At 36.6% G+C, this 12,572-nt stretch overlaps 1 protein-coding gene across 2 annotated transcripts in view; it reads right to left on the reverse strand.

Moving 5' to 3' along the window:
* The window catches only part of LOC149776029 (heat shock 70 kDa protein 12A-like), a 78,074-nt gene extending 65,706 nt beyond the window's left edge, over positions 1 to 12,368 (reverse strand). The window contains exon 1 of one of the 2 annotated variants that reach the window (XM_089941810.1): positions 12,253 to 12,368. In XM_089941810.1, the coding sequence (XP_089797936.1) occupies positions 12,253 to 12,255 (3 nt within the window). In that variant the 5' untranslated portion in view covers positions 12,256 to 12,368. The remainder of the gene's footprint in view (positions 1 to 12,252) is intronic. The other variant, XM_089941811.1, reaches the window with a different exon arrangement.
* Positions 12,369 to 12,572: the final 204 nt, after the last annotated feature.

Consider the following 12,572-nt stretch of genomic DNA (forward strand, 5'->3'; position numbering starts at 1 on the left):
TCGTCAGATGAATCAAGAGAATATTCTGCTGGAGGTTCTGGAATAGGAAGTCCCTCACCATGTGGAACTGGTCTCAATGCAGACGGAATGTTTGGGTAGACTATTCTCGACTTCTTTCGCTTCGTTATTCCGCCGGAAAGAGGAGGAACCAAGCAGAAGTAACAGTCATTTAGGTGGTTGCTTGGCTCTCTCCACACCATTGGGACTGCAAACGGCATTGATGACCTTTTGCAATTCAACCACTGTGAAAGCTGTGTTGTACATGTAGCACAGCATATATGCGGAGCCCAAGGCTTGTCTTGGTCACCAACCTTGCATCCGAAGTAAAGATGATATGCCTTCTTCACTTGAGAATTGATACTTTTCTTCTGGTTGGCAAATGTCACTTCCCCACAAATATAGCAAAAATTGTCCGCGGTATTAACACACTTTCGAGGCATTACTGTTCTTTATTGTACGTAAATGGATAAAATAATAAGTTTTATGTAACAGTAGCTTGAACTGTCTCGCACAACGTCTAAAATATTTTAAATGCTGAACCTATCTGATTGGGCTTTATATAGTACACTGCTTACGTCAGCTTCAGCAGCCGCCTGGCATTAGTATAATAGGCCTACACATGTATAGTACACTGCTGACGTCAACTTACTTCAGCAGCCGCATGGCATTAGTATTGCATTGCATCAGAAAATGATGCAATCAACTGTGGATGATGTGAGCATGATGGTATTATGCAATGTTACATCATTATTCCGGATGTTGCTGCAGTCCTACTGGAGAAATTTACACAGTGAAACATAGAAAATGAGGTATATGAATATCTTCAAAACGAGAGCCAATAAAAATTTTTCACGGTTATATTCGTGTTCGGCACACCAAAATACTACAGATTAGGGCCTTTTCAAGTCAGTAATGATTTCACTGTTGACCAGTGTGGTCTTAAACTTTCTTTCATCGAGAGTGTAAAGCGAGTGTATCCCGTGCAGGACGGAAATATACCCTACGGTGAGACTCACGCGAAAGAAAACTCAACGGCGCCACTCGCTAAATGATACACTTTCCAACCATTTACTCAAACTGTACTAACTGTAAATCAAATTGTATTTATTTCTGAATCCCCGTTATTGCTCCGGTTTAGTATCTGCGCACGGAGTCGTCGAAAGGTTTCCATTTCGGGCAACACCGTCTCGTACTCCGCTGTGGTAATGGTTTATCGTGGATGGCCAAATAGTACGGCTTAGTGACTATATTAAGAGTCCTTTACTCTGCAACGCGAATTTCTGAATCAACACTTACTAATTGATATAACCGAAACTATTTTTAAGAGCGCCGCCAGTGATACTAGTTGGTATAACTATATCTCCGACAGCAATTCCAACTAGTGTACCTATGATGGTTGCGGTAAACGCGGTTTCCGCCAAGCAAAGGCCAGTAGTGATCGCATTGGCGAGTCCTCACATCGCATCCACAGTGACACACGCGTTTATATTTTGCGAGTACAACAGTCTTATTTGGCCGATTTCACCTCGCAACTGTTGTTCTGCTGAGATTCGTTATTCGTGACAGTAGCTTTGCTGGTCGATTACATTTCTCATTTTAATAATAATACCGCTACGAAGAACAACAGTTCGACAAGACGGATTTGATAAGTTGGAACATGCACAAACAATCCCAACCAAGTATTTTCCTTTACTGTTACAACTGCCACGCAATCGATGAAAATAACCTCTCCGGTAATATTTTGTCTTCAGTGGTTGCTTGCATTATTTTAGGTTTAGCTGTTACTACATAAAGTTTGCTATGTTTGGTGTCATCGATGACAGTTCTCGTTTTGTTTAAGAACTGTTTCACAAATAAATGTGTCGTTGGTGAATATCAGTCTAGGCTTTCTTTAGCCGGTCGATTTAATTTTGATGGTTCGATATGTCTAATGAGGTAGGTTTACGGGTAAGTTCCAATCCACACTCCAAAGTTGTAGAAACAATCCCTAGATATACCCACATCAAACGTGGATAGCGACTGGGCGCTGGCGCGTGCTGATACAATGATTCCATGCTGGCTACCAGTCGGGATTGGTACATAAGATTTGGTTCCAACAATTAATTTCTTTGTGGTTCTATGAGTAATTATACATAAATGTATACAAGGGATTATGCACGACATTTTTATGTAGATATTCGTCGACAATCGGCACCAAAATCACGATTAATGTTGCCAAGCTTTCCGACAAACATTCTTCTGATTCGACTTCTACAAAATATCGCCGAAAACAAATTATGTCATCACGGCGTCAGCTACGTATACAAAATTTACGGTTTTTAAATAAGTAAAACAAATACAGTTAATAACGATTCATCCTAATATCTCTATTCTTTCAAACTTGTTGATCTTGAACAAGCGTGTAACAGAATAAGGTTTTAATGACTTTTCATTGGAATGTGGCCTAAATATAAAACGCATGCCTCTGTGTGTGTGTGTGTGTGTGATTTGGATTTTTAACGTAGCTTTAACAATTTTTCAGTCATATTGCTACGATGTCTGCTGTGTGGCAGTTTATAGTGATCTAGCACTGGGGCATCATGTCACAGACATATGGCATCATGTCCCACCCAGTCATATTATCCTGACACCAGGCCGACCAATCCTAACTCTAATCACGGACCATGTACAGATTGTGATATGCACGTGCGACCTGATTGCTATCCAAAGCGAGAAAAGTTTCTCTGACGGTTCCTAGTGGCTATTTCAAGTCATATATATTCCTACAATGGAGATCACCGCCATTCAAAAGAACCATATAACGAAACGCTACAAACACTTTTCTTGTAACACTGATATCTTATTAATCAATTACTTGCCATGATAACTACTGAAAGAGCAGTCATACGAGTCTGTAGTGAGCACTAGAAATGATAACGTTCACATGCCTCCGGAGATCATAACTAAGATTAAACGCGATGATGCAGATCCTTAAGGGGTTATCACAGTCATCCACAGTATTATTTTATACAAATCAAATTTATCAGCCGCGGAGCCAGCGTCACTCAACATCGCATAATTGTTGTGATTAGATCTGTAAAAGCATTGGGGATAACTAAGCAAAAACCAAACATATAATTGAGAGAAATTGCACACCGAACGAAAATGAATCTCCAAGAGGTTTTGCTCAACTATACAAATCCACTGTTGAAATTTGGTTGGATGAGAGTCATGGCCGATGCTGATCAATCACCTTGCTTGTTTCTAACCTTGTAGCGATATACTGGATATAAGATACATGGTCTGATGTACCCATCATATACGGGCCTGTGGATCTTGATTAATCGTCTCTGTACCTGGCGAGTCCGATAATCGTTGTGGCAGCCTTGATGTATTCCAGCTATGTTTCGATTTCCTTGTTGTCGATGATCTATCGAGCTCTGTTGAAGAATGTCGTGACAACACTGATGACCCTAATAATTTACATCGTCGGTCTACGTTTTCCATCAAATTCCAACAAAGAGAAAAATGGCGAGACATGTCATGCACTTGTAATTATATTCGTCCTTTTCGAACGATCTCCTTAGCTTGATATGAAGAATACAGAAACTTTTGGACGCTAAGATCTAGCAAAACAAACACGTACATGTCAAACTCGGGACCGGATACATGTCTGGGATCTGCGCGTGCCAGATTACGTAAGTGGTAACTCAATCAGGTCAAATCGGTAGATTGTTGTTCAGGGGAGACAAACTCACAATGGCTCATGGGATTCCTCAGCTGGTGTAGATTTGCCTTGTGCATACATTCGCGCCTCTCGCATAGATTTTACTCACATATCGTGCCGGAGATCTCTTAAAGAAACACGCGTGGGACATAGTTTACTTTGTTAATATTATTACCAGACACAACCACGAACAACTACAATTTGGGTTGCAATCCCGCGTATTTATCGACAGACTTGCCGGCCGTTCGTCTTGAATTTCCCCACGACGATGACGATTCTGAAGAGAAGATGGTCATTCTGTTACTTTATTTATGGCGTCGCCATATCGACGAGTGACTAAAATGTACGTTGCCGTGGAAATCTCTTGTTCATGCCCAAAAGGTTGCTCACGAGTGCATCAGTGCTGAAGTTGATAAACTGCATCGAGTCAATAACCTACAGGTGGCCCAGCAGGAACGGTATGTCCATTTCTGTTTCGGAATGAGACTTTATGGTGTAGTCGATGCCGTTGCGACCCCTGGCATGATCAAGTAGTCATCTTATTCAAAAACGTTACGAAGCGCAACCGGAATTCTTAACTTTGTTGGGGTAAATGTGAGGCTGTAGATTGCATGCGTTGTGTACGACTTCTCTGTATAAGTGATCAGAGATCACGACAGTGATTATGCATGTTGTTATCGGTGGAGCCGAAAGATCCATCATAGATCCATCCATGTGTGGAGAAGGAAAACTCACTTATGAAGTTGTATGTAATGATCATGATCCGCTGTAACCTCGATATATGTAAGCGACATCTCAATCGTGTCTTTGTTGCGGTACAATATTGACGACTCAGTCGCTCCAGTGCATCTGGGAACAATGTTGTGAAACCCGCATTGGACCTATTCAGCAACATGCTTTGTATTTAACGGAGCCGTGTGAGTTTCCAAGGGAATGTTCTAGCTTTCAAAGGCAGCGTAAATCACATACGAAACCTCCATCTTCCTTTGCACCACAGTGCATTTCTGAGTGTTATTGCAAGGTTCTGTCATGATCGTACCATGCGGCTCTCAGTCTGTTTGTCAAGCAACTGTTGCTTGCTAAATGCACTCGGGCAGCGTTAGTACGGTATTATTTTCATATAGTACCGCGCCTCTGGGTCATCCATGCCATCAAACTTGCAACTAGTAACAGGCAAATAATTGTCATAACAGAATTAGCTTCAACAGAAAGGGGCTGGGGGAAGGGTCTATCGCCCAAGGCTCGCCGCGGACGCGATTTCGGAACTGTACGGATTACATTTTTTCTAATGTAGCAAGCAAAAAAAACGAATAAATTATTGGAGTAAAGAAGACGTTGACCTAGACCAGTCAAAAAGAGAAAGAAACAAACAACAACATTCAAACCCTACTCAAATCCGCGGCCTTAATGACCTCTTAATTTCTAAAATGAAAACCAACATTTTTGCCACCTTCCAATTTTTGCCTTTACTAGAGGTAAACACAAGCTTTTATAAACGATCCGCGACGTGACAAAATGTCCACATATATATATATATATATATATATATATATATATATATATATATATATATATATATATATATATATATATATATATATATATATATATAATCGGGACATTAAATAAATTGTAGTATCTTGGCGTGCTTGCTTAGCACTACTTGCCAGCTCTCAACTTCATGCTCAACATTTAGCCTTGTACTTAGAATCACTCGGTGTAACATAAAAAAAAAACAATAATAAAGATCATAAACTATTTATCTTCGTCTTTTCAATTTTTGCATGACTAACCTATGTGGCTAAACGTGCGTGTCTAATTGTGCTCTTGATTCACTGTAACTATTGTCTCGTGCGGACAAATGTGCTTTATCCAATATAACGAAGTCGATCCACTATCAGACATCCCCAGTATTGGTGTTTTAAGTATGGAAGCACCGGTCAAAGACGGTAAACATGTTAACACGGGTATTTTTTTCTCCATCTGATATCTCTATCAAAGCTGCTATAAAACACGAAAGCTTCCCTTATAGCAACCCTGGCCGTCCTATAATCTACCTTGTGTGCAGTATTAACTGAATTTGTATTTGCAATGTATCAAATGTGAGCTATGTAAAAAGAAACATGAGAAAGGTACCTTCTATTTACAGTTGTGTTAATCTATTCACTGAACATCCCAATGCTTGCAAACAACTCATGTCCTTACAGATCCAAAGTAGCTGGTCAAATAAATATCATTAGAACACCGTGCTCTTAATAAGATAAACTGAACACGAGGTTGACCAAGGTTTTGATTTAGAATATTCTGGAAATGAAATTGTTGACGATTTGGTGGAATTTTCTATCGGAAATTAGGGAATTGCAAAATGATCTCTTGCTTTGCAACTCATGTTTTTTTTTTTTACATTTAAAGGCTGCTTTATAAACAATTATTCATTTCTGTTTAATATCAGTCTTTATGAATCTATCATAAGATTTTAATGTTGTGTTGAGATGTAATTGTATAACTTCAGCTTTAGACAAATGCTTTAATTCTAATTCTTTAAGACAAAGAGGACATGCAAAGACAAAATGCAGAGACAGAGAGACAGAGAGAGAGAAGGAAGAGAAATACAATGTAGATTAAAAGATAATTGGCATGCGGCGCACACTCCACCACCCTTTACACACAAGTTCGGGTGTTGATGTTAGCAGTAATCTTATGATAGTACCCCTTTTCGATAAGAAAAAGTAGATCAATATTTTTCACACTTTGAGATAATTGCTCAAATTTTGAAATGACCAAGAGAGCATTGAACTTTGTTGAAGTCAACATTTCACTCTCGGTACAGCAAAATGCTGATTATGATATGGTTAACGAGAGCATTTGAAGTGTTATGAGTTAATACCTGGGGCACATGGACAAAGGTTTACGAATTGTAGAAAAGAAACTGGCAAAACCCATGTCAAATTTCCATGGGAAAACTATCTACTTCATAGGTGATACTCAACCAAGAAGGTTGATAAAGATTACGACAGCCTCAGACAGCTTATATTAATATAAGAGTTCGAAAATTGCATCCACAGCGATGTCAAGATCTATTTTGAAGACCAAATAAAGACAACTTTGTAACATGCTGCTCGAATAGCTGAAGATTGTTCTTTGACTCACAAAGTTTTGTTTGTAAATACGTCTTCCTCGCAACAAAGGTTTGGTAACATCTCAGTCTCTTACAAGTACTTCCAAAACTCAATTTGGCACAACTTTCTGAACAAAACAGATCAGAAGTCCTTATCTCTATTCACCTTCACTTATTGTAAAAAGAAATGGCCTGTCATTTCTGATTGATACAGACTGAAAAATAAGCAACACTACACATTGTTATTCCAAATGTTTTTGTCTCAAATAATAGATTGAACTGGAAATGAAAAGGTAATAATTCAATCAAAATATATATAAAAAATTGTTGCCAGTTATATTGTCCATTTGTCATATGCAGACCTTTTTATTCTCTTATTTTTGGAAGAAAACACACAAAGCGTATCCGAGAAATTGATAAAATGTTTGATAATATACATTCATAGAAAATGATTAATTATTTTTCTCTCCTTCCTCATAATCATGGCATTAAAGATGGAGATTCCTGGCCATTTGCACACTATATTTGTATTCATCTTTTGTTATTACCAGACCGTCGAATAAACAATATATGTGGTAGAAGTGTTTATACTAAAGATAAAACCTTTATAGGAATTTAAATTTGTTATTCCATGTCATTTCACCAGGACTAAACCTAATCAGTTACATGACATGTTCTACCAATTACTTGACATGTTTTACCTACTGCTTGACATGGTCTACCTATTGCTTGGCATGTTCTAGCTATTGCTTGACATGTTCTACCTACGTCAGTGTACATACATGTGATATCTGAAGAGTCTTCTGGAAGAAGATCTCCCAATTTGCAAAATTTTCTTCCAAACATTAATTGAGCTGAAATTTTCTTATTTAAAGGGTAACTTTATTACTGCCATACCTTGTCCCTCATGAAGATAGATATATCTGGAAACCATGCATTCTGCTGGTAATAATAGTATAGTCTAATGCCATCTATTTTTGTAATAGAAATTTACATTTTTGATTCCTGGTTATTTCAACAGGAATAAACCTGATCAGTTATCTGACATGTTCTACGTATTGCTTGACATGTAGTAGCTACTGCTTGACATGTTATACCTTTTTGCTTGACATGTTCTACCTACTGCTTGACATGTATCGCGACGACAGAAGAATATTTCCCAATGTCCAGAATTTTCTTCCAAATATTATACAATGAATAAGGACACAACTTCATACCTTCAATGAGATTTCCCAATTTTCTAATCAAAATTAATAGAACCTTTGACAGAGAAACATCATTTTTTCAACACTGGCTCGCTGATAGAAATTATTGTGTAATGTCTTGTAAATGACGCAAGTTCGATCAGACAGGCAGTATGATTTCAATGCGAATGTTTACAACGTTTCTACCTAAAGTGCATACATTTACAGTTGTTTGAGATTCCTTTTAGGAAATGATTACTAGATGCAGAAATTCCAGATTTGCTGCACCATATTTATTATCGGATATTTGCATTAGTACAAATAGGCATTGAATTGTTTTAAAATTTAGATTTGGAATTGCATCATAATAAGAAATATCAGCATGTAGACCTATTTTACCTCAAACAAATGCTGTGGTATATAAATTTCTGTTCATTAGGAGACCGGCATTTGTCCGGCATTCTTCTCTAAACAGAAACGATTATATTTACTCCTCTAAGCTAAAGTTTAAAGCACTCTTGTCCTAAGGTTGATTCAGATCCCCAGCCCAGCCCTCTATCTATTGACCCGCACCCTTAGCTTTATTTGTAACGAACCCCGGTGGTGTTTAATTAATCAAAAGAACAGTTCGATGTATTCATAGTCATTCAGAACATAACTGTAATAATATAATTTTCTTTAAGTTTTTGTTCAATGTTATAGACAATGTAATGATAATTTAGATTGCCCTCATGAAAATATTTCTCATATATTCTGCAGGTACATGTATTTCTTTTTTATTTCGATTTTAATCGGTTGCTTGTTCAACGTGGAAGATGCGTGCTTAGGCTGAGCATCATGTTAGACGTTTATCCAGACAGCAGCGCGACGGAGTTTGACCTGGTATTTACCAAGTCGCTGCTGACTTTGAACGTTGATATCCTAAGATGACCTCTCCTTATTTCCAATATCTTTCGCAGACTGGTACAGGTACACTGGTTCGGATCACCCTTGTTTATTTTAATTGGAGATGATATCCTATCATGATATATGTTACTGATTATATTTTAGATAATCATTTCAGCATTACGTTTAATACAAAATATAATTATTATCGTACAATCTGAATGCATCATACCTTAAGAATCTTTGAATGATTACATTGTCTTAAAACTAATTCCCGTCACACGAGTAACTCCAATATCGTTGAGCAGAAGTGTTCCACAGAGTCTAGTTGCACAGTGCACATATTTCAACTTTGTTTAGTACAATATAACAAAACATATAACATTATACAATATATATTGTAATCCGTATTGATGATACCGGTCGTGTAAATAATCACTGAATTGAATTGAACTGAATTCATTTATAACTGTATTGACAATTCCCAAGAAAAGCATCATTTAGAGGAAATAACTAAACGGATGTAGGTAATCACGAAATAATATAATAATTATATAGAATGACAAACTATATTAGCTCGTGTGGAAGAGAGGAATCCTAGCAATATAAACCAAACTTGTTTTAATATAAGAACAAGCAAAAAGTATAAACGGTTTCAAAGGTATATTATTAATCCAATTTGTCTCTAAAGAAAAATTGCTTACCGACTATGATTATTCGAATAAAATTATCACTTAAACCCCCCATAAAACGAAATACTGAAAAAGTTCTAAATAAATCTGAAGTTCCAATATGTCGTGAAACATGTGTAGCATAACCTTACCAATAGAAATAGAAGAACATATATTTAAGATCAAATGCTAAATGTCCACGAAACTAATTGGTAACAACACAGCTTTTGCTGCTTTTACAATATAATAAATAGATGTGCTGCATGATGGAAATATAATGTTACATTGGACAGGAACTTGTAAATTGTACAATTTGTTTAGAAACTGCTTCGTAATATTACATTGCATTATATATATATATATATATATATATATATATATATATATATATATATATATATATATATATATATATATATATATATATATATATATATATATATATATATATAGATACATATATATACATATATATATACATATATATACATATATATATAGATACATATATATATATATATATATATATATATATATATATAGAGAGAGAGAGAGAGAGAGATATATATATATATATATATATATATATATATATATATATATATATATATATATATATATATAGAGAGAGAGAGAGAGAGAGAGAGAGAGAGAGAGAGAGAGATAGATAGATAGCAGAATAGTGGAATTAGTCCCTTACCAAAATCCAAGTCAGGCAAACAGTACTTGATGACTATAATGTATGCGTGCAAATGAATTCCAGAGGCAGTACCATTGAGAAATTTTAGAGTTAAAACCATAGTAAAGGCTTGGATAAAGTTTCATTACGCATTTTGACCTTCCCAAACCAGTCCATTGGGTCGTATTTTCCTTGGAAAATTTGGTAATTCCTGAAAAAATCTATTGCGACGCTTTGTAAACTTTTTAGTTTCTGTTTAATATCAGTCTTTGGGAACCTGCGATAAGACTATAAAGATAGAATTCAATAAGAAATCTTTATTTAAATTATTCCTTGTAATTACAATATGTTTATTGACATTTTGGACCCTAACACAACTCTGGGATTATTGAGACTTCATTGTGGTTCACCAACGACAGTCAAGAAAATGGAATTCATTCAAAACAGATCATTGCGGTTGTCTAAGTGGTTAGAACGTCCGCCTCGGATTTGAGAGGTCGCGAGTTCGAACCCCGGTCGAGTCATACAAAAGACTTATAAAAAATGGTTTTGCAGCTGCCTCGCTTGGAGCTCAGCATCAAAAGGCTAGTGTTAGAATTGGTCGGCCTGGTGTTAGGATAATGTGACTGGGTGGGACATGATGCTGCATGTCTGCAGCATGATGAACCAGTGCTACACATCACTATAAACTGCCACATCGCATACATCGTTGCCATGTGACTGAATAATTGTTAAAACTACATCAAACATTTAAATCACACACACAAACAAACAAACACACAAACACACACACACACAAGCACACACACTCATTCCCAACACTATATACTCTTGAAATTGTGATAGAACATTACAATTATTTGGAATTTAATTCGCAATAATGTCTCTTTTGAATTTAACTTTGTATTATAGTGAAAACAATTATTTGTTTCTTTTAATAAACGTTTTGGTTTCGTTTCTTTCTGTTACATAGTTTAAGACCATAGAGTAGAAACAAACCTTCCACATTATGTTGCCAATCCAAAATTGATAGTTCAACCCGTCGTTGATACAATTTGCCATAATTCGACTAACCGCAGGGCAGGAGGAGCTCCCACCCCCACCCCAGCTAAAAAGAAAACTGTCACTTGATACTATCGTTTTATTCTTACTCACGTTCATTTGGTATTATGCACACTTTGAGTAAATAGAAACGAAGGCTTTTCCTTTCGTGCCTTTTCTAGGAATGTCATGGCCCTTTTTAATTTTGGAAACAAGGCTCCCTCCCCCAACAACTGACCTGAATGGGTCCTGTACCTTGTACTCAAAGTGTAGCTTTATATTTAAAATCGCTTCAAGCAGAATAGTCATCTTCCAGAATACAAACTTTTAATAGTATTCTTTTCGACCAGGATAACTAGCTTTAAATCACTGGGGTTCGTATTGTTACTTACAATTTAATTATAAATCATATATGTATTATATAATTCTCGCAGTACCATTTTAGAAAGAATCAACGATGCTATTTGTAGGTACACTTCGTTTAGCGGAATAAATCTGATACCGATGTTTTAACTCAGGCATTCAACATTTTATAACTGCCGAAAGTTTGACTTATTACCATTTATTACTTATAGGTACACTGCAAGCAAAGATACCAGCCCATGTGTCTTCGATTTGCCAAGTGCATGCTAATTACACTCTTGAATCCCGGTCTGACAACTATTGTTTCACGCCTTCGTGGACTTTGACCTGTATAATCAAGTCTATCCTTGATCAGACATCATACATAAACTTCCCCTAATCCTAGCAGAAATGGTCATAGAGGGCAGTGCGCTTGCAGAGTTTTTTTCGCGGGGAAGGGGGGCAAGTATGTGGTCAGCTATAAAGTTTTACGAACGTTGACCAAACTATGTTTAGAGGTGAAATCGGCGGGGGGTGGGGCGCACTTGCCCCTATTGGTCGTAACCATTCTTAGAATCTTATTTTTTAAGTGCACAAATATTATTTGTGTGGAAAATACTACCTACCATTCTCAGATGTTGCTATACTATTGGCTGAAATACCGATGACTGAAAAGCAATTTATTTATTCCCGTCCTTACACGTACAAATGTCCTTTCACGTCCAAATGTCGTTGGTCCAATAAACTCTTTAAGCACAGACAAGGAAGTTAATAAGACAAAATGAAAACGAGGTTGACCAGGGCGTCTTTAAGGGTGAATAATTTGCTTAGATTGTAAACAAAACTACATATATGTGCATTTTTATTAAAGTTTGATCATATGATAGAAAGACAAATGATATATTAAAATGCGTACCATTTGGTTCCTATTTTTTAATTAAGTGAA

This window comes from Sinohyriopsis cumingii, chromosome 18 (assembly GCF_028554795.1).
Source record: "Sinohyriopsis cumingii isolate HCF-2022 chromosome 18, ASM2855479v2, whole genome shotgun sequence".
NCBI classification, from domain to species: domain Eukaryota; kingdom Metazoa; phylum Mollusca; class Bivalvia; order Unionida; family Unionidae; genus Sinohyriopsis; species Sinohyriopsis cumingii.